This window comes from Acanthaster planci, linkage group LG12 (assembly GCF_054643075.1).
Source record: "Acanthaster planci isolate LZ-2023a linkage group LG12, COTS_SCS, whole genome shotgun sequence".
NCBI lineage: Eukaryota > Metazoa > Echinodermata > Asteroidea > Valvatida > Acanthasteridae > Acanthaster > Acanthaster planci.
This window is the reverse complement of record NC_141788.1, coordinates 7,120,143-7,142,802: the sequence shown is the minus strand read 5'-3', so window position 1 is coordinate 7,142,802 and position 22,660 is coordinate 7,120,143. Positions and strand designations below refer to the sequence as shown.

General features: G+C 42.1%; 1 protein-coding gene across 5 annotated transcripts; it reads left to right on the top strand.

The window, feature by feature from the left end:
- The first annotated feature begins 2,910 nt into the window (after positions 1 to 2,910).
- On the top strand, positions 2,911 to 22,365 carry ssx2ip (SSX family member 2 interacting protein). 5 transcript variants are annotated; one of them, XM_087144263.1, is made up of 12 exons: positions 2,911 to 3,027; positions 10,160 to 10,552; positions 13,129 to 13,280; positions 13,649 to 13,817; positions 14,206 to 14,344; positions 14,701 to 14,776; positions 15,005 to 15,155; positions 16,289 to 16,651; positions 16,853 to 17,026; positions 17,142 to 17,259; positions 17,830 to 17,980; positions 18,365 to 22,365. In XM_087144263.1, the coding sequence occupies exons 2-12, from the start codon at positions 10,169 to 10,171 to the stop codon at positions 18,642 to 18,644; spliced, it is 2,157 nt and encodes a 718-aa protein (XP_087000389.1). In that variant the 5' UTR covers positions 2,911 to 3,027; positions 10,160 to 10,168; the 3' UTR covers positions 18,645 to 22,365. The 5 variants fall into 5 exon arrangements, with proteins under 5 accessions (XP_087000389.1, XP_087000390.1, XP_087000392.1 ...); XM_087144264.1 differs by lacking the exon at positions 2,911 to 3,027 and adding an exon at positions 5,597 to 5,726; XM_087144266.1 differs by lacking the exon at positions 2,911 to 3,027 and adding an exon at positions 7,956 to 8,111.
- Positions 22,366 to 22,660: the final 295 nt, after the last annotated feature.

Sequence of the window (22,660 nt, the reverse complement as noted above, 5' to 3'; positions counted from 1 at the left end):
AAGACTTTGGCCAAATGGCCCAAATTTCAAACTTGTCAAATCTTTGGGCTGAAGTCCTCAGTATCAAAGAAAATATCTTTAGTGGCGCAAAGCGACGTTTTCCTTTGCACAAAAGGTGACCTCACAGGTTAGGAGAGGGCTAATCAAAGTGAAATTCGTCCTCTGTTGAACACTATCGATTCCAGACATGCCAATCAAGTTAAGAAAATGGTTCTCGGATGAAAAGTGCCTGATTACCAAAAAAAAAAAAAAAACCTGCTACAAACCAGATACTGTATCTGTTTCGTAACATTATAATTATTAAAAAAGTCAAGTTTCAATTGGGATTCCTTCCAACCCAAAAACCTAATTAATGCAGTTCATATAACATATTCATTATAACCGTGGCTGGTTTTAAAATGTTTCGGTCACCAAAAAGGGGAGAGAAATCTAGGTTTCTTACAGTGGGTTTGCGGTTTCAAAATTGTGGAAATTGTTTGTGGTGACAAAATTTTTGGATAATGTCGAAGCACAACTTGTTCCTTTGGCAAGTTGTGAAAAAGTTTTGCTTAAATTTGTTGAAAGCAAGTAAATTTAGCTAAATCAACTATACAAATAATCTTGACTTGACACCTAGGCTCCACTCCTAAGTAGCATTGTCCTGAGAATCTTCCCAGACTACTTATCATAATATGTCTTTCAAATCAAAATACTAATCAGACTGTGAAGCTGTTCAGCTGTAACACCGGTGGGGTTTTTACGTCCAAAATTTGCACGGAAATTCATTAGCCTTGGATACCATGGAACAGCGGGGAAGGTTGGACACTTTTGGACACTAGGAGGCATTATTGATGGTTCATTATTTTTAAATTGTGCTTGGCTTTGTTGACCTAACAGGCCGATCATCAGATGCTTTCACTGATCTCTGCGCACGTTGTGCCTCATTGCGTGTCGGGTTTCACCCGACATGCTGGACTGGTCACTGTCCCGGTAGCTGGCTGCTAGGTGCGATTAGCCCTGACAATTTGGATGTTGTACAGATCTAACATGAATTACTTTTCAGCAAGGATCTTTTTTATGGCGCTTTCAGTTCCTCATGCTATTTGTGCCATAGGGAAGCGAATAAAGCACAAGTACCTATCCTTGCTAAGCCTCTGTTGATCACAGTGTGCTAATTTGTTTTCAATGTTAGGCATCAGTAAACCATTTTACGGCAATTTATCTCAAATAAGTGGTTACTGTGTTAATTTTTAGTTAAATGAACAATTCATGGCGATTTTTTTGGGGGGGGTTACAAAAAGGAAAAAGCAAAATATTCTATCAGCTCGATCTTGCTTGATTTGCGGGCGTCGTTTCCTCATTTACATACACTCGGCAGGATTCTGCCGGATTCATTAAAGCTACCGGCCCCTACGGTCGGAGGACGTCTGTAAAGGGGAACGAGAACCAGTCTAAACCTGACCCGAGAACCAGTCAATACCCTGATTAAAAGCACTTCCTCACCGGCAAAGAAGGGACAGGCTTTGAGTGTTGATAAATTTCGCGCAAACATGATGCAACGCCATCAACACAAAAGAATTGCCCTCAACACAAACAAAATGTTGGAACCAATCGTTTGTCTTCTTGTTCGGCTTTTTCTCTTTTCTTTGTTGTTTATTTAAAAACATTCAAACTTCGTGGCCCAGAGGCAGAATTACATTTGAATTTACAAAATAAAAATTAAATAAAAACATACATCAAGGTAATTATATTATTACAACAAGAGGTATCAGCAACTTGTGAATTGGTAAAGCATTCACAGTGAAATGGGCCAACTTCCAGCTTTTTGCAAGACAATTGGTGGTTTTCGTCCCCTTTCGTCTCTTTTAAATTTCTCCAAGGGATTGGCAAGCATCCCTCCCCCCATGCCATGCATATGCTCTCCATGCTTCCCAGTAAAACCCTGGATGTCCACCACAACACAGCAACTCTGTGTCAAGTTTTTGGAGTTGTTTTAAAAAAATACTTAGAATACCCTTACTACCGGCAGCATGTCAAAACATCTTTTTTTCCCCCTGAATGACCATTTAGACAGAGGATCCTCCTTCCTGAAAAATTTAAATACGGTCAACAGAATGATTTTGAGGCTACACACCACACATTGTCACAGTCCCATTTAATTTAATCAGATTTTGAATTCGTGTTTTCCCTATTGTCTCCGTATTGTTTTCGATTTCTTTCTTTTTTAAATTTGTTAAAGGCATTTAACAGGACTAAGCCCTCGGCTTCTTAAAAGGCCCCCATAATTTTCGATGGATTATTGTTTTTTTCTTCATCCCAATCTATTGATATGTAGTATAACATTAATCATATCTTTTATTTTCATTTTGTTTCTCGCTGAATTATATAACCTAGTGGCGTTATGAAAATAGATTTAGATTTTTGAAATAGCGCCCTCCTTAGCCTAACACACCATTACGTTAGCAATAGCATACATGTTTGTGTAGTAAAGATGAATCTCGTGTTTCAAACTATAAGTCAATCCAGTTAATGGCCTTGTGTGTTGCATTTGTATGCCGACAGTAAAATTAGCAATTTTGGCAAGACGGAAAATGAACAGCAATTTTTTTTCAACTTTGTCTCATTGGTTCTGCCCTAACCAATCAAAAGTTACCGGGAAGATTTAGATCTTACGCGTGCGCAGTGACAGCGATCGTGTTTCCACGTAAGGATTTTCAACGTGCATTTAGAGCATTCAAAAACTAGCACATAACATATAAATTACTTTAACAAGGATGAAAGTAACAACAGTAGCGACTTCTTAACAAAATGTGGTGCTTAATACTCTCCTTTGGTGGACAGTTCAAGCTTTAATACACAAATTTAAATCTAAAGGTCATTTTGACACTAACTGCACGTTGGATAATAGTTGGGAGTGCAACGGTCTCACACTTCCGATTCCTAGGTTGGTTATGCCACCGATGCCCGATGCATGGTCTCCTTCAATTGCATTAAAAGTATTTTGGAACTGAAATTGAAGCACAATGAGTCAACACATATAAATCAAAGGTAAGTAGCATTCTAGAAATGACCATTGTTAAATTCAACGAGTGTTTGATATGTGATGCACTCCTAAAATACGGTTCACTCCTCAGACATGATGCAGTAAAACTAAAAAGCCGGGTGCATGAACATGATGTGCAATGGCATGATGTACGAAACATTATTGTAATGGACTAGGCCTATAAAAAGTGTAAGTTACTGTGTGTCTTTGATTGATTGTAGGCTAATCAAATTTCATTTTATGTCAAATGAAATGACTTGAAATTTGATTTTATTTCATAAATTACGGGGCTAGATGGTGTACCGTATAGGCTTATGTCAATTGTCTTGACTTCTGAATCATAGGGTTTTCACTGCTGGGATAGATTTCAACAAAAATGCAAGGGCAGAAGGGAACTTGAAATATTGATCACATTTGTTCGAATGACTGGGCAGTGCTTATTGGGCAGCGCAGACATCCATGAGTTTCACAGAATTGCGGGTAGCAACCACACTGCGCCTATCATGCCTATGAAAACAAATACAATGGTGAATTTGAAAATGAATTAAAATTTTAAAACAATTTGATAAAATAAAATCGGAAACACTGAGTAACTTGTAAGCTACTTAGGCCCTAATTCAAATTTTTTTTGAAATTCAGAATTGGCCGTAGGTTATTTTATTGGCTGTTTAGCTCATTTTATAGAGAGATTAAACCTGTAGGCCTATTATTTAATTCAACAAGTGCCAGATACGGTACATGTCGTGCACCTCAGCCCCCCCTCAGAATTCCTACAACCACTTGATCTTGTCTGTGAGAGGAATGTTTACAGTAAACAAATTGACAAAGTTGAAGACGGTGAAGATTGGCTTCATATTTTATCAAGTGAAGGACAACGTTCATCTCTTACTTTAACAACCAACTGTTGAATATGTAAATGGTGGCATCATGCCACCCCAAGCTTCACTTGGGGTTCCATGACAGCTGTTCCAGTCAGCAGCGAGGATCGACCAATCAGCATTGAGATTCAGCTTGGTTTGGCTGGCGGTGTGCCGACTTTAGTACAGGGATGATGTCAGCAGTGTATAGTTAGAGATGGTGGACGTGGGAGAGATGAACATCTCTCCTGCCCTGGAAAAATTGTTACCGTCGCCGTGGTCGATTCCCCTGAGAATCGACTACCCCCTTAGAAATTTGGCAAGCTTGTGCAGAATATTAACCACTTCCTGCCGGGGATTCTGGTACCGGACACGTATGCTTTATATGCGTGGCCAGAGTCTCCGAAATCGGACAAAGGGAACTGGGCCTTGTAACAAAAGACCGTACTCGGAACAAAAGACCAGACTGCTGGGCATTACTGACATTTTTTCACCCTCAGTAGTGGAGATAATCCAGCCATGTTTTGAAACAGTATACCACGGTTTTGGGCATCTGTGCGAGCGGATTACCACCGGGGACAAAGGCGCTCCACCATCGCAGTGATGAGCCACACAGCACCGCTGCATGCTAATCTGCCCCCTATTGAAAAGAGGTCAGCAGTGCACTGTGCCAGATTTGTGAACAAAAGAAAGTTATATAACACCACACAATCTGGTCTCTTTTGACAAGGTTGCAGGCCTGGCTGAAATACTCAGGCATCAATAGATTTTGTCTGTCAGACTAGAGTGGCCACCAGATAGTCCTTTATGTGGGTGTAAGTGTCCAATAAATGAAGATAGGAATTTTTAAAGAATTTTGAAAACAGAAAAAAATGATAATTATCCCACCCTAGCATCATCAACATCGATAACTGCCACCGGCGCGAAGTGGTTAAGTTACAAATATTATACAATGTACATGTACCCAAATCTAGCAATATTAGTAAGTAGCTGTGAAGTTGGATCATAAAGCTGTTCATTCATTGCTTTTTTCAAATTAATATTCATGAGACAAATTATAACACTGAGCAGCACTGACACTGGAAATTACTACATTATTATAAAACACTGTCATACCTGTAACTTCAGTGACTTTGGTGGATGGATTTAACCCTACAGGTTCTGCATAAAATTTGCCTTGCAGTACTCAGTACTACAAAGTACTAAGCACTAGTCTCAGCCTGGAGGACCTAGCCCTACAAATGACTACTTTTAGCTCGGGCACCCTCCACTGCTACTCGTACAGAGAACAGTAAGCTGTGCATTCATAGTGCCAGAGCACTGTATGGAACATTGTCTTATCTACTGTATTTTATGGCTTCAGAGAACAATAAGGTCATGTCCTCTTACAAGCGACAGCACTGTATATTGCATGTACATTTTACTACTAAGCAGTACTTTGTAGTATTCATCGCTGTTAGGGTTAACAGATATTGGACTCTCCTCCCCCTCCCCCCGGTATTATCTACATGTAGCTGTCTCCTCCTGTCATCCCACTATAGACAGGCAGAACTCTTGCTATGCCACTGGATAACATGCCTCCGATGAGGCTGTCACCTAGCTACGATACGAGGGGCATTGTTTGGGACAGGGACTCTCTGAACAACCTACCAGCAGAAATAATTGCCTGGTGATCAATATTTCATGCATGTTTGCGACATATGCAACCAATCCACGTGGACCTGTGCATTGTAAAAAATAATGAGAAATAAAGTTGAGTACACAGAAGGTAGATACGAGGCAATACATGTACCTCTGCCGCTTGCATGGTTTGCTGTCCTGGTTTAAGAAAACAACACTTCTGCCAGGTAAATTTCACAGCTGAAAAATCCTTGAGGGCCTGTGACTTTGTGTATAGTGTGATAGGGTTAAACTTGGAAATGATGGATGTAAACTGGGGTGTGACAGTACTCAAATTGCTGTAGCATTAGGCATCGGTAGTTACAATGTTTATGGTACATGTAGTTGATTTGTGTCCAGATCCATTGATTTTTGTTTACATTTATAGTGTGCGGACACGTGTAATTTCAAAGATTTTTTCCACAAGGACATTGTTTTTTTGGCAGGATTAAGTATTGATTTTCTAGTAAAGAAACCTCTGTTGGTGATTTTGAGTTTAGTTTGTCTTACATACAGAGGGACCTTTCAGTTTTGCGCATGTACATGTAGGTATGTAATTTTTCTACATTGCCCTGTGTAGTAAAAAAGCAGTGTGGCCACGCAAACGTGACAAAGTAAGTGGCCATTTTTAAGTCACCTGCATTGAAGCCTTTATGATGTGAACTTGGAAGTTTGGAAATGTAAACAAATGCCACAATCACTCGTATTGTCATGGCCGATAGCTGGGAGCAGACAAGCATATTTACAGGTGCTGTTGAACTTTCAATTCATCAAAGGCCTTTGTTGAAGGATATTGTATTTTTCATTTGCTGAAAGCTACTCTTGTTTTCACAGAACTGAATTTTGCTTCAAAGCCTCAGTAGGGGATCACTGTGTGTGAAATTGAGATCACCTGTTCTCTGAACTGGACTTTAAGCCAACAACTGATCATTGAATCAGCCGATTTTGTCATTTTTTCCCCCTGGTGTAGAATTACAGATTGAAAGCATTTTTGCAGAGTTTTGCATAGCTTTACATTGTTTTTCTCAATTTTTTTTCTGAATCCTCTGTCACGTATGTATACCAGTACATGTGTAGGTGGGTTTCTGTGAATTCTGGCTGATCTGACTTGTTTTATGCAAAAGATAATTGCTTCAGTGAGTTTCAATGTTGGTACATGTACCTGCAAAGTTAGCTGTAAAATTGTAGGTACCATAGTTGTTTGCAAATAATACGTTAATTTCAAGTGAAGTACTGGACTTGAGCATTTTAAGCAAGATGTGGGATGGAGAGAAACCCCCCCCCCCTTTGTGTTGGTCATTGTTTGATCGGAATTTCAGGAATTCTTTACAGAAATACGATCAAATGATGATTTTTAGTAATATTTCAGTTCATTTTTTTGAAAATCCCTGCTGGGCGGCACAATTTGAACCCGAGAGTCGGGCGGAAATTTGCTGTACCGGGCAGTGCCGTCTGGCGCCGCCCAAGGTGGCTAGAGCATTGGCCAGAAGTTATTTTTCTAATCTCAAGCATTTTATGCAGATGTCCTCAATTCTAACTCTCCCTGTAGCGTCAACATGTGGGGACTTTTTGTGAGGAATTAATCCCCAGTAAATTCCAATTTGTATAAAATCCCCGGGAACTCTGTTTGCTGTAACTTCCAAATTGTAACAACAAGCCTCATCTTAGGTAATGCAGGGGAGACCCTGCCTCCCTGGGTTAGGCCAAGCTTGCAAATTCCTTACAAATTTCCAGGTGACTTGAAGAGTCTTGGGGATGAAGGTTAAGTTTGGCATTGATGGAATATGTACATTCACAGCCCAGCTTTCAAGACCCCTCACTTAGCCTCATGTTTTAAAAACAAATTAAATTTATATCAAAACATAAACAGTGATTTCCTGAAATTGGGTTTGATAATACAGTGCACATTCAATGACATTCTGCCTTGAGACTGGTCCATCTGCACATACATGTACCAACTTTACATGCACGCATGTACATATACGTGTACATGTACATGTACATATACGTGTACATGTACATATGCCTTTAGCATTCTTACCCCATGCTGTGCACACAGTTGACAACTTCTGACTCTATACATTATTTTATTGTCGTTCAGACAGCCTCGTTAATTTTTTCAATTGAAAAAAATCCATGCTTTATTGATCCACTCAGGTCTGCCAAATGCTTGATCACGTTCCAAAAAATGTTAATTCTGCTATTAGAACAGGTGCAGAAAAAACCTGGTATGCCTGGACCGTCACCATGGCAACAGAGGTTAATGATGCCAGTTCCATACAATATGCTGTGTAACAAGTGCTCATAGCGATGGTTGAATATTTGGGAAAAGCTATGCAAATTTTGACCACAATGCAAGGTCTGAATGTAAAGGAAGATTGATTTTTTGTGCAAGTCTGATCTGATGTATTGGTGAGAAGTACATGTACAGTGTTGGTAAATTTTGTGCCAGCAAAAGGTACTGAGTTTATTTTGTACCTGAAGGATAGTGGTGTGTATTTCTGTCATTTATCTTTGATGCCGTTATACATGTATGTGGAATGGTCACAACAGAAGCCACACTTTAATGAAAGGTAATACTCTTGCATTATATTTACTCAAGTGACTGGGGCACACAGTCATTTACTTGTAATAGCGAACCTACATGTACTGTATATTTTATCATCTTTGGAGGGATATACATGTATCATTTGTACTGCATTTGTTTTGATTTTCCTCCGTAGGCCTTTTTTTTTTCCTTGTACTTTTTCTTAAAGTAGTGTTTAGACATTTAAAAAAAAAATTATGAGCATCTGACTTATGCTGACATTTTTAACATGTTTTATTGCTAGCCCGACACAGAAGTTTTACTGATTTCCCCAGCAGTGTCACTAATTTCCCCAGCAAGTTTTCGTTGAATTCCCTGAGCAACAGATGTATTCGCATATATACATGAAAGGCAAATCCCTACCAAATCCTGCCATTAACTGTAATTCCTGGTGGAGAGGTCAGAGGGGTTACTTGACATGTTCATAAATTGTCAGAGTATTTTTTTCGATGCAGTTCCACTGTTTGGCTCGACGAGACAGCAAGGGTCCCAAATCAAGACCAGAGTTGAAGTGGTTGACCCAGGGGTGCTTATTTGTCAACAGTGACACACCTCGACCCCCTACCCCTTCCCCCCCCCACATTTATTGAAAGAAAAGTGTCCCGTAAAGTCACATTGTCAGATGGTGGACAGATGTTGTGGAAGAGTTGAGGAAAACTCAACATAAGAAAGGGATTTACAGGGGAAAAAAATCTCCCCCACAATGTTGCCCTGGAAAGCCCAGGTACACCTACATTTTAAACCCAGAAAAAGCAAATAATTAACAATTTTATGCATACATGTACATGCATTGGAAGACATGCATGTCTTTTGATATGCCCACCTTTCGTGGCACTGTGGACACTCGGTGCATGTTAACTGCATAGAATCACATGAACAAGCACGAAAATACATCTTCAAAGTGTCTTGAGTAGGCCTACACTTCATGTACATGTATGTACATGTACATGCCCATTGTCCATGAACATATTATGAACGTGTTTGTACAATGTACAAGAACACAGATGCATTTACGCAGGGTTAGTTACACTGCTACACGTACATTCAAGCAGAAACCCCTTGAGGAGGGTAAATTGATATTTATGGCACTCCTGAAAGTTAGGACAATTTACGGCCGGCCGTGTGGACCCACTGCGACACAGCCTGCTGATTGATAGGAATGGCATGATCATGTCCAAGTCAAGTAGGGGTAACGTTCAGTGTTCACCGCCCCTACATAATGCACCGTTGTTACAGCCTCACTCAGTTTATTGCCGGTACCCATTGTGCGGAAGGTGTCAAATTTAATTGGTAACCTGTATCCTGTGAATCATTTATCATTGATTGAGGACAGATAGATTTGTCTTGCTGCTTGCGACAGCTGAGCCGTCCAAATCACAGGTAAACTGCTCTCCTATGCAGGAATGTGTAATATGGTGAGTGCAGGTGGATAAATGCTTTCAAGTTGCCTAGGACGTGTACACTGTATCCTGCCATGGCTACTGGCGATGCGTACAGTATGTGTGGGCCGTAGTAAGCATGGCTCATGACATTTCTGCATTCTGAACACATGTATTTTGAGCGGGGTTGGCATTATTTGGAGGTCTGCACAGTTTAAGTACTGTACATGTACGTGTATATTTACGTGCATGGTAGAAGGAACTATAAGTGTGGCACTCGCTCTTAGATTGAAATCAGCATTGGTATGCGGAAATTTCACTGTTCTCTCTACAGAGGTGTGAGAATTCAGCTTTTTAGCTGATTTCAGTTTTCTTTGGTTTGGATGTTGACCCTGAATTTCAGCTTTTTTGTACACCTGGTCCATGTATGTACCCCCGGTACAAAAGTATGGGAACTTTTTACATTTCAGCTTTGTGTTAGGTGTCTTCAGCTTTAATTGTTAAGTGGCCTCTCACACCCCTGTCTCTAAATTCTGTAATTTCTGCACAGAAATCTCACCTACATGTATAACCATTTTTGTTTTTCCAGTCTTTATTCCAATTCAAGACTCACATGTACATAATACAACAATGTTGTTTGTCATTTTTCTACCAGTTTGACTAAATGCTCTCTGTAGAGAGCCAGTCAACCATGGCAGGCTGGGATGCGCAGAACTCGTCCGCTTTTTACCCATGGAGTCGGAGCCACGCCCCTGCCGGCCACACCTCGACCAGCCACGCCCCTACTGGCCACGTCCCTCCTGACCACACCCCTGCCAGCCACACGCCTGCCCACGAGGACTTTGTCTCCAAGTACCTGCGGAGCCACACCCTCCAGGCAACCACCAGCCCGGACGAAGGCTTCCACCACCACCACACCCAACACCACAGTCACCGGTCAGGTCTGCTGTTCACGTCGCCTCGTTCTGGCCGGCGGCTGTCCCAGACGTTCGGACCCTCGTTCTGCAATAAGGACAACCTGGAACAGTGTGTCTCATACCTAGACCAGGTTGGTATACAAAGTGCTCGTCTCTTTCTTTACAGATAAGAAACAAAAAAACGTAATTATCCTGGCAGGTTTTTAAAAAAACAAGTGTCTGGAGAATTGGACACAGCTTTCTTGCAAGTGTCCGGACAACGGCGTTGCCTTTGTTATTACAGAATGTACATGTAGTGAAGAAGGTACATTATACAAGGATTGCGTTGTTATTACTGTACCATTGAACGCACTTGAAGACAAAAACAGTGTTGCAAAATGTTGAGAGTCTTTACCACAGAATGAAACATGAATATTAAATGCATGATGTTAATTTTGGCGTTTTGAACATGATGCATTATATTGGTCCATAAAATAGCAGTAGCGTCACATGCACAAAGGAATAAAGTCACATGACTACTGTATGTCTGTATTAAATTTTTGTCTACTATGCATACAAAAATTTACGCAAACTTAACCTGTTGATTTGGTGAACAAACCTTAGGAGGTCATTGCTGGGCGGTCTTTGTTCACTCTGTGGTTTCATACAACAGTGAAGTGTGCAGACGTTGTTACCCTGTTAGCTAATCTTGACAGACAGATTTGAAGTTATCAGTATTGGTGCAAGGCAGACCTTGTTGTGAGCAGAAGGGAAGTGGATTGGGCTTTAAACAGAGTTGGACCTTGTTCGGTTCGTCTGTACCTTTTTACATGCAAATGCACTTCTCTGAAATCAGGAAATCCATGTTTGTACCCAAACTCGTGACGATTGAACTCTGCCTAGCAAGTTTGATTTTGTAGAAGGAGAAGTTGTACCTGATGTTTCATACCTTGTTTTGTTGTATGTCCATGTATTTGTTGGAGGAATAAATAATGGATAACTTCATGAAATGGACCGACATTGTTAAGGTGTTCTGCAACATGTCCAAACCTGCCTAGTCAGCCTGCACAGATTCCTCACTCGTGCGTAATGCAGTCTGTGCTTCCCCTTGGTTTCATGACACAGACTACTGTCACATCCTCTTGTTACTAATCACTTCCTTCGGCAAACCCACGATGCGTTTTTCCCTTGGCTTCTATCCCACGTTGGCTCTTCAGTGGGTTGGTGTGTTGACACTCGCTCACAACCCTCGCCCGAGTCTTTGACGTTATTTCCTCCCTGTGGATTTCACCTGGACTACACGTAATTTTCCAAGCACCCGTTTTTTTTTTAGCCTTGCAAGAAAGTCACACGTGCACGATTCATGCACAGAGCAAACCTGGTGCATGTGTGCACAGTACTGTACATGTGTTGTAGGGATTGCAATGAGAAACATTATACCAAGTATCATTCAAGCCTAAGAAAGGTGCCATTTTGTTTGTTCACAATGCTGAATTTGGGCCAATTCCAGGAAGTTATCGAGGAAAAAAACAGGCTTGTCTCGGCAGTGTCTATTATTGTACATGTAGATGTTTTCCACGGTGTGCATGTTGTAAAAAAAAAAGATCCTTGTTCACATAACCACTTTTTTCCAAATTGAAACAATCAAAACAAAATCTTGCCCAATACATGTATTTATCATCTGTCTTTGACTCACCAGTCAACATAAACAAACCAAGAAATTTTGGGGATGGTTGTCCCCTAAACAGAGTTTACACCTCCCCCTTTTTTTCCGGTGTCTAACATAACAGGCAAGCTTCAAATTCTGGCCCGTATTTACCGGCTTCAATTCACCTGGCCTGATAAATTGGCTTGATGTATTTTGCATGCACTCTGGTGAGCAGGCGCCCATCAATTAGTGACAGATTGAGAAATCCTGTGTGTCTAAGGAAGGAAGAGGTACACAGATATTTCAAATGGCAAAAGGCCCTCTGTGTCAAGTTTGACTGCATGTGATGGTATTTTCCCACACTGTCGTACATGTACATGTAGGCAGTTACCCCATAAGATGTGTGCATCTCTGGCAGGCACTGTGCCCTGTAGAAGGTGCCTCAGTTTTTCAATTACACAACCTCATGGAAGAAAAATACATGTACATGTAGAGTTGAATAAAACTCATCACTGTGTACAGTGTGCTTGGTTATCCAAATTGATTAACTGAAGCATACAGTCCATATTAGTTTATTAGCACTTGGTGCACTGTGTAATGTGTTGATTCAATGGTGAATCCACAAAAAGCATTGAGTACCTGAATGGTTTGATTGGTACAGAGAATAACAGACTGGGTGGTTTCAGATGATACAGTGACTAATGGGTTAATATTTAGACCAAAACACACAAGCAGATAAGTTTTGCTAGTAGCACTTCCTGATTTAATGTTAGAGGATTTCTGGTCAGTAGATTCAATGCTGTACCTGTCTTAGTGTTTTAGTTTCTGTTGTGATATCACTGAAGGGGATTGATCAATGTGAATTGATTATTGGTTATTGATGATGCAGTGTGAATTGATTATTGGTCATTGATGATGCAGTGTGAATTAATTATTGGTTATTGATGATGCAGTGTGAATTGATTATTGGTTATTGATGACGCATTTTGAATTAATTATTGGTTATTGATTATGCAGTGTGAACGATTATTGGTCATTGATGATGCAGTGTGAATTAATTATTGGTTATTGATGATGCAGGAGATGACTGTCTTAGGCTTTCCGAGTCTGTACCCGTCTTCGGACCGAGGTCAGTCAGGGGCATTTGACGTCGTGCTGTTGGTCAACTGCTGTTACGAGCTCATCCAAAGACACCAACAACATCTACATAAACAGGAAGAAATGGAGACAAAGTAAGTCTGGAAGGTGGGCGGAGCTTTTTTGGTGTAGGTTTAGGGTTGCTTTCTTGTTCTCCCTTCATTGTACGAAGCTGACAAAATTCATTGTACAGTTACATACATGTTGAGCAAAAATCAGTTGAAAACTTAGGCCTTGTGTCATGGAGTTGCTAAACAGAAAATATAGCTAAGCCAAAATAAGTAAACTACCTGCTATGAAGAGAATATACATCCTTTGGCATTATGGCCGGGAAAATGTTCTTACTTAGCAAGTATGTTATGTGCTAAGCAACCCTTATAAACTGCTGGCGTCCATCTGAGAAATTGGCCCTGATTTATGGGAGTTTGGACCCCAATTCTAAGTGGGTGCCATCTTCTCGTAGACAAATGCGTTGCGACTCGGACCTGGAGCATCTGCAGTCCAGCCAAGGACGGCTCAAGGAACGGCTGGAGCAGGTAGAGAGAGACAACGTTGCACTAACGGAGAAGGAGCGCCAGCATCTCAATCAGAACAAGTCCCTGGCCGCCAAACTCAAGAACGCCAGAGAAGAGGTGTGAATTCTCCCTAAAATGGGCAGTGGTTTGTATCATTTCACAGCCAAGGTGTTAGCGTTATTCCCTCATCCCATCCTTCTAGTCCAGTGGCAGTATTCCAGCTCCAGCCAGGCCAGTTCACAGATTCAGGAAGTCTCAATGATCCAATGACAAATGTTAGCGAAAGTACGCATCCTCGTTAAAGCATCCGTGCTTATCCTATCCACAAAGTTGAAGTCCCATTTATACAATGTAGTTACAACCGTGATCCGCAGCCTTTGTATCCACATTTATTTCTTCACGGCAGGCAAAGAAAGTAAGCTTATTGTTTCACCGTGTATTCCGAGCCAGAGGTCTCGAGTGTAACTTCAAGTTGGTGACCCGTTGTGTTATTTCTTGGTTTCAGCTGAAGAAGCTAGAGAATATCGTCAAGCACCGCGACACGCAGTTCAAACACGACCTGAAGAAGAAGGAACGGGAGATTAACAAGATGAAGGAGAGGATTCACCAGCTGCTAACAGACAAAAACCAAGAGAGGAGGATAGGTAAGATGGGCGGGGAAAGAGGAGCAGTGAAAAAGGGGGTGTACCCACTTTTGATGAAATATTTGCTGTCCTGTGTTAACCTTAAAAGAGCCGGGAATGGGGGCAGACTCAGCGTTTTTCTCCTGCATTTGTCGTAGTGCATTTTCTCAAGGAGTTTTTCCGGTAGCATCATGCAATCATTTGGACACCTATTTTGTTAAAATCGGACATGCCGTTCTCGCACAACGTGCAATTTTCCGAGATGGGTGAGCCAAAAATCCTTACTCTTCCATTGCATGTACATGCTCTTTGCATGCAAACTGACGTGTTGGAGTTCACCAATATCAAATGACCACAAGCTTTTTGTGATATTGCAGGTATGGACATACTGAACTCACTACAAAGGGCTGACGGCAAGAGAGCAACATGGAAAACAGGAAAAACGGGTACAAAGTACGTGGAAATACCAAAACGTCTCAACTTGAAGGGTTATTGTATACCTGGCCGAGTTTTTATCTTTATTGGAGCACCAAATTTATCACATAGACCAACTAGGCTGTTCATATTTTGTTCTTGAAACTGATGATCAATTTCAAATCGTCATTCGATTTCACTCTTGCCCTACAAGGAAAAAAAGTGTACACACAACCAATTTGAAACTTGCATTTCATGTTTCTGAAGACATGAGGAAGAGATGTATCGCCTGATCATCACCAACTACGAGGAGAGACAGAAGGAGATGATGCTGGAGAATCAGGTGTTGCGGGAGTCCTTGAGTAACATGCAGAAGGAGTTGGTGGACCTGCTCAACCGGCAGGGGGACAAGGGACTGGTGAGCCTTAGGGGTGGGGAGGGGAAAGGCAAGGGACTGGTGAGCCTTGGGGGTGGGGAGGGGAAAGGCAAGGGACTGATGAGCCTTGGGGGTGGGGAGGGGAAAGGCAAGGGAGTGGTGAGCCTTGGGGGTGGGGAGGGGAAAGGCAAGGGACTGGTGAGCCTTGGGGGGTGGGGAGGGGAAAGGCAAGGGACTGGTGAGCCTTTGGGGTGGGGAGGGGAAAGGCAAGGGACTGGTGAGCCTTGGGGGTGGGGAGGGGAAAGGCAAGGGAGTGGTGAGCCTTGGGGGTGGGGAGGGGAAAGGCAAGGGACTGATGAGCCTTGGGGGTGGGGAGGGGAAAGGCAAGGGACTGATGAGCCCCAGGGGTTGGGAAATTTGATGAGATTCTGATTTTCTCGTTGATTTTATCTTTAGTGATGTGACAACACGATTGCTGTCTTACTCATTTTTGTCTGTGAGCTTTTGCGAAAAATTGCATAATGCAGCTGATTGGAGGGGACTCAAACCCATGGCCTGCTTAGTATTGCAGATGGACTCGACTAGCAAACTTGCTGGGGGTCAAATGACCGATGCAAGTCAAATTGAATTCAGCTTGAAAGATGCATTGGATGATTGGGGGCGGGGAATAGAGAATTTCTGTTATTATGACATTTCTTGGATTAACAAGCTACACGGGTGATTCACAATGGTGCGCCTGCAAGAGTTTGCAACGCGTTGGCCAATCACAGTGCGTGAAATCTGTCGACCCGGAGCGCGTTTGGAAAGGGTCCACAGATTTCGAGCGTTGCGTTGAAGGCGCACTATTGTGAATTGCCCTATTCGTTATTGCTGTCATAAATGTGAAAGGTGTCAAAGGCATGTTCTATAAATGGAGGGCATTAGTTCAACATAACTGGTGAAGTGTCGAGAGTGTCTCATGAAGCAAGGATGAAAGGTTAATGCTGTGTCATTGTCATTGTCATCATCATTGGTCATTGTCATTTTCAGTTTTCCAGTTACTGATATTGGCGTCTTGCCTGCATCTATAAATAGACAGCTTTTTCATATGGCACATACAGCTTCTTGCAGATGTTCAAAAGTTTTTATCATTGTTCACTGTGAATGTGATTTGTCAATGTCATTGATAATCACAGCTGTCCAGTCTTGGTGACCACAGCGATGAGGAGGACACCACCTCCGTGGACGACTCCTCGGTGGACGAGCTGAGCCACGGCCACTTCCAGATGCCCTTTGAGATGGTGCGGGAAGGCATCGAGGCCAGCCTACGTGACAAGTGGCAGCGGCTACGGGAACGCATCCAGCGCATGGAGAAAGAGCAACAGCTGTCTGGAGGGGGCGGAGGCGGCGAGAATAAGGAGAATGCGGGTGGCGATCCCAACGTGCCGGGCAGCGAGAATGGCCCATCCACCCGACGCCTGGAGGAAGAGATCGCCGGCTTGAAGGACAAGGTTAAGGTGTATCACGATATCATCCAGCAACAGGAACAAGTACTTCAAGTAAGTCTGTGACCTCGTCATCTCATGAAAACTGTTCGTTTGTAGTCCTAGAATGCCCTAAAAAAAGCACAGAATTTGGTTTTGGGATTCTCGTGGGAACTCCGTTAAAGGCTTCCAAATTGTCTCAGGGCCAGAGATGAAACCAGACTTGGAGCCAGACAGTGGGATAAGGCCTAAAGGTAGCTATGTGCATTGTCTCAGTCTGTGCAGGACAGCAGTATGGACGAAGGCCTAATGGCCTTGCTGAAGGACTCGCATTTCCTGGAAGAGAAGGAGAGTATGGCAGAGGAGAAGAGGCTTTTCTATCAGCAGAAGGCGTCGTTTGAGAAGGAACGGAGGAACTTCACGGATGCTGCCATCCGGCTAGGGCACGAAGTAAGAATTACGATGACCGGGGAAACGGGGGAGTCAAAATTTGAGAGGAAAAATCTAGATCAGGAAAAATTTCCATTCCGTGCTTGTAACCGTGTTTGGGATCTTTCTTCATCAGCGGAAGAAGTTTGAGGAAGAGCGAAGCAGTTTCCTGCAGCAGCAATTGATGCTGAGCCCTACTGCCAAGACCAACTCCACACCCCCTCTCAGACCTCCAAAGTCCATCCACACCTCCAGTAAGTCTTGAAACTGATATTTGGTTACTTGGTTTGATTTTTTCGTTTAACTGAGTCTTAGAGGAGGCCAATGTCTAGATGAACGGTGAAGAAATCTTGTAGATCAGTACACTGCCTACAGATCTTAACATGGGCAAAGTGGTTCAAGCTTTCTCAGGATATGATGAGAAAGCCAGATCCTAGTTAGTATTAATGTAAGAGCTTATATCATTGGCTATTTGGCAGGTATTGCTTGAAAGTTGTCTTTCTATTGGCTGAGAATTTTCGTTTTGCACAGTGCCACTGGCACATACCATCCAACCACTCTTTGGCTTTTTACTGGCCATTTGGAAATCTTCACTTTGTCTGTGGCTATGGTGTTGTATCTTACCCTGAAGAAGTTAATACTTAAACCACACGGGAAGACTTCAAACGTTGGCTTAGCTGTGTAACATTTGTTGTTCTTACAGTCGAAACGGGACCCAGATGGAGCTGGAGTCTCTGAAATAGACCTAAATTGGCAAATTTGAGTCAGTAAATGGCTTCATCTATTAGCCAGCTGACCCCTAGCAACAGTCTTGTTTTGTTCAGGTCCTAGTGGGTTTCCCTTGGAGCAGTCACCGTCAACGCCCCCCAACGAGAGGACACCAGTTGGGCAACGAACCATCATCAACACACCAACAACAGTCGAGCTGTACCGTGCCCTGAAGCTCATCCCCGACAGAGAGGAATGTCTCAACTCGTAAGTTCACCATCCCCAAGTTCAGTCATGTGTCCCTCTGTCACTGTGAAACTGTTCAACTCATTTCAGATTTGGCTACATGAGGGTTCGCCGTGGCTTCTTTGAGTCTTCCTGTCATTGATGTGCTTCCTAGGCTAAGCACAGAAAATCCTTGCTGATCAAACATCATTGTCAGCTATAACATGATGCAATGCATCTGGGCTCTGGGTCTGCTGGGAGGTTCCATTGTATCTTCTGCAGGCAAACGGCTTTTGCACACAGCTGTTTGGAAAGCAACTTTGAAAGTTTTTCTGAACAATTTGGAAAACCGGAATTACTGTCCCTCTTTTTTGAAGTTAACCCATTTCCCCCTGATCTTCAGAACTTTGTTCAAATGTGTTCCAGATCTCGGGAAAGCCTACATGTACCAAGTTACTACTCAGACACCGACCGGTCGGGTGCCAGCACACCCCGCTCGGGGGCAGCCACTCCGCGATCTTTCTCCAGCCAGAGCAGCAGCCGACGGACGGCCGGTCAGACGGGCAGTGGCCTGGCAGGCAAAGGGTCATCCAGCAGTGGCAGGTCAGAGAGGTGCGAGGAGCAGGTCAGGGGTCAGAGCCAGCGCGGCACGCCTCACCACTCTCACCGGACCAAGAAAGGGGAGGGGCCGGGAAAGAGAAAGTGACCAGTGGGATGGTAGAGTGGTCCCTGCAAAGCAGCGTTGGCGTTTGACGTCAGACGTGAGTTTGTGTGTGTTTATTCATATCTTGGCCAGTTACAGACAGCCTTGTAAAATTAAAAAAACCTAAGCTCCCGTGAGTTGGATCGCTGAAGCTGAAAGCTGAGATGCCAGATGTGTTTGACTGGCTAGAATTCACCGTCTCTGCATTTCTAATTGCAAAATTGGCCACAGGCCAGAGTATATTGCACCTGGATTGTTATAGAGTTGAGATACGCACTTATATGTTCAATTTAAAGTTAGTCTAATGCCAAAAGTAAGCAGTTGAGAAAGTGTGGGAGTTTTAAATATATCTGGGAGTGATGATGATGAACGAGAGAGTGTAAATGTAACTAGAACAGTAAGAGACTGGAAAAGCTTTGGAGTGTAAATTTGTGAGAGAGAAAAATCGGGAGAAAATACCTAAAGTAACTGATTACAGTCTTGATGCATTATTGTGTGCGAATGTTGCTGCTAAGTAATGTCATATTTATTTGAGATGCAAGATCAGGAGTATTGCTCAGCAAAGGAGAGAAAGTGTGGTAGGTTTTGAGATCTGTTGTTCCAGCTTCACATAGGAAGCTGTTGGGCATTCTTTCTTACTTAATATAACCTTTTCACAGGATTCATGGTGCACAAGTTTACAAATTGAGCTGAGCTGTGAGAAGTTGTGGTGCTGTTTTTTGAGACCATATTTAAACTCTGCATAACTCTCTCTACATGTAAACCAGTAATGTATTGGAGTCCATCACAAGTCCCTGTAAGTCCATCATAAGTCTTAAGTCATTTCACAAGCTATTTAAATGAGCTGTGACAAAAGCCTTCTCTTGTCATTATTCAACCTGTTACTTATGACTGGCCTCGTGAATGGACTTGTGACTGGACTTGGACTCGAATACAACACTGATATAAACAAGCCACCAGTCGTTGCTGTCTGGGCTGTAATGCCACACTGCAACAAAAGCAAACACTTACATAACGCCGCCTTCATGTCGCAAGAGCACTTTCATGCCACTGAAGCATGCCAGTCTAGCCTCGCTTTCAACTTGGTTGTTGAAAGGGAGCATGTACGTGTAAGAGATCTTGTAATGTTAAGTTTGTACTGGAAACTTTGAATCTCGGCTTTGACAATGTGTCATTGTGTGCATTGCCGTTATTAAAAGTCAACACAAGAAGTGCTCAATCGGATGAGTTTATTTCTGGTAACAAGGCATTGATACTCATGACCAGTCACTTTAAAGTACACCCTATCATGTGTGCTAACCTTACATACCTGGTGTGGACTTGTGAGCAAAACACAATGCAGGAAGGGAAGACTTTCTGTGGACTTACCCAGGTCCACAGGACATTTCTCCTTCTCTGAAACTAGAAATTTAGAGGCATTTTGGGGTTAGGGTTATCATCATATAAGGAAGAGGAACGGTCGAAGAAACATTTTATAATAATCCGGCTGAAAATCGTACTCCGAGTGTAAGAAAAATGAATATTTTCAGCGGCTTTTTTAACTGCGTGAAAACAACATGAGTAAGTGTATGTGTGGAAACCTTTCTGTATTTTGTCTTTGCTAAGATGGAACGTTCATGAATTATATTTGTTTCAACTGCATCGAATCCTGCAGATGGTGTGTGGTTATAAGATATATAAAATCTGAATTATTTTTGTATTCTGTTCCATTCTTTGTGGGAAATCCGACGCGCGTCTTCCGATTTGTTCTTTATGCAAACAGCCGACCAACGCAAACCAGAGAATTGCCTTGAATGCTCAACTGGGGTGTGTGTTTTTCACTTTTTCTTATTTGATAAAATGAACAGAAGAATTTGTCAGCATTGTCCACATTTCTTAGGAAGGCAGATTCAGTAGTTCATAGACGGTGCATCAGCAAATGATAGTTTTTCCTTAGACTTAGTCCACAGCAATTCAACAAAATTAAGATATTTATTACTACACCAATATCAATGAACATATTGACAATCTTCCAACATAATTTGTCACCATCTACCAAAGCACACATTACCTAATACATATTTCTTCATTGTACATGTTTAGTTTGTTGTTGCTGCAACTTAAAATATGTCATTATTTTTTTGATTGCTTTCGTTAAATGTTTATATCGGAATAGGATCGATGTAAATTTGTGGGCTTTGTTTTTTGCCTTCTGGGAATAAGTTTTTGTGTATATTTTGCTCGTTTAATAGTTTGTAGGCTGTGTGCTGGGCACCTGGTCTTTAATGTATGACTTGCTTCAGTGCGAAAACCCGTAGAATTGGAAAGTTTGTTGACCCTGTTGACACTAATGACCAAAAATTGTGCTTTTTGTTAAAAAAAAAGGATTAGATTCACCCATATGCCTTTAATAGCAGATTTTAAATGTTATTTAATCTTTAAAGCCAGACTTGATACATCCAAAAGTTGGCACTAATGATGCCTTCTTTTGAACACAAAAATTGTATTTCCAAATTGCCCTTGGTATTTGTGTTTACAATTTTATAATACCAGTTTGAAGAGGAAGATGAGCAGCATTAGAAGTATCTATGACACCGGCAATTGGCGGTCTAAACGGAACTATTGCAGTCAGACTAGTGTGCAGTTAATTCTAACTTGACAAGGATTTTCTTTCCTTCCACGCTTTCATTTTGAAACCTCACATCTATATCCAGCAAGAAATAAGACGGAGGGGTACCCCCCCAACATGTCCAATTGCTATACACACTCTGGACTGCTGTTACCTTAGTCATCCTCCCCCCCCCCCCGATGTCTGAAAAGAATTCCTCAGATGCCAGTGAAACAATGACCAACACAAAGCCGGGGGTGGGGTCCTCTCCGTCTCATATCTTGCTTCATATGCTCACATCTGTTAAGTATTTTAGGAAAAAAATGTGCATTTTAAACCACAGCAAGCAGCAGCCAAAATAAGAGTGATTGTTCTGGACTCATTTTTTGCTCGAAACATTTTCACGATTCGTGCTTGCGGGAAGTCGGCATTTTACTCAGGCCTTCCACAAACCATCAGGTTTCTTTGTAAACCCTGGGGGGGTTGGATTCCTGGATCTGGGAGTGCCAGAGGTGTGGCTTGTTGGTTTGAAAAACGCAGTGCAGCAATCGTATTTTCAGTTGCATTTCTGTATTTTGCAGCATTATAGCATTCATGGAGCGACGTCATGTTACTGGTATTAAATTAGCCGAGGGAAAAAAAATGGCATCCTCCTCGGATTCAAACAGTGCAATTCTAAATAGAAACAATGATGTACAATAGCAGAGTTGTATTTAATGTAGAGCGTAATTAACTGTCTGCTGGATTGGACTGGATAAAGATGGGGGTTAGAAAAGGGAAAGGGGATTTGGGATTTCCACGAACTCCATGTGGTCATTTGCAGAGCATTTACTGTGTTGTGGAACTTTACCCACGACATGCACAAGACAATCAAACTTTTGTATGAATGTGGGAAGTCTGCCTATTTTATTTGGAGCAAGTATTTCAGCAGTTGACTTTGGAGGGATTGGTCCTGTGTTATTGTAGTTTTGAGGGTCGGTGGACCGCTTCAGCTCCTGTTAAAATGTGTTCTTACATCTTGTAAATATGTATAAGAAAAAATGGTGAGCCTCTTGACATATTTAACTGAGCTTGCGAGAGGAAGATGTCGAAATGGAAAAAAAAATGCCATTAACAAGAAGTTTTATGTGCCATGGATTCCTTTTAGTCAGTCTGTACTTTCTTCTGAGAGAATGTAATTTCTTTTGCCAGTCTTGAGAGGAGACTAGTGTCCACGTATGTGGAAGCTACATCATCTTTACTCCCCCCTCTAGTTTTTTTTTTATAGCCAGTCTTGAGAGGAGACTAGTTTTGACGTTTGTGGAAGTTTTCTTTACTCGCGTCGTGTCCTCCCCACGGACGTGTTAATAAAATCTGGACTCGCAATGCCATAATCAGCTTATATATTGAATCCACTCGCGGCCATTTTACCGAGCCGAATACATCAATCGTC

What these genes read in the sequence shown, in the direction of transcription:
- ssx2ip (XM_087144263.1), top strand. Translation starts at nt 10,169, where the DNA reads ATGCTCTCTGTAGAGAGCCAGTCAACCATGGCAGGCTGGGATGCGCAG. An exon ending in AAACCAAGAGAGGAGGATAG is followed by an intron (nt 14,345 to 14,700) that starts GTAAGATGGGCG and finishes GTGATATTGCAG; the next exon opens with GTATGGACATACTGAACTCA. An exon ending in AGAGAGGAATGTCTCAACTC is followed by an intron (nt 17,981 to 18,364) that starts GTAAGTTCACCA and finishes AATGTGTTCCAG; the next exon opens with ATCTCGGGAAAGCCTACATG.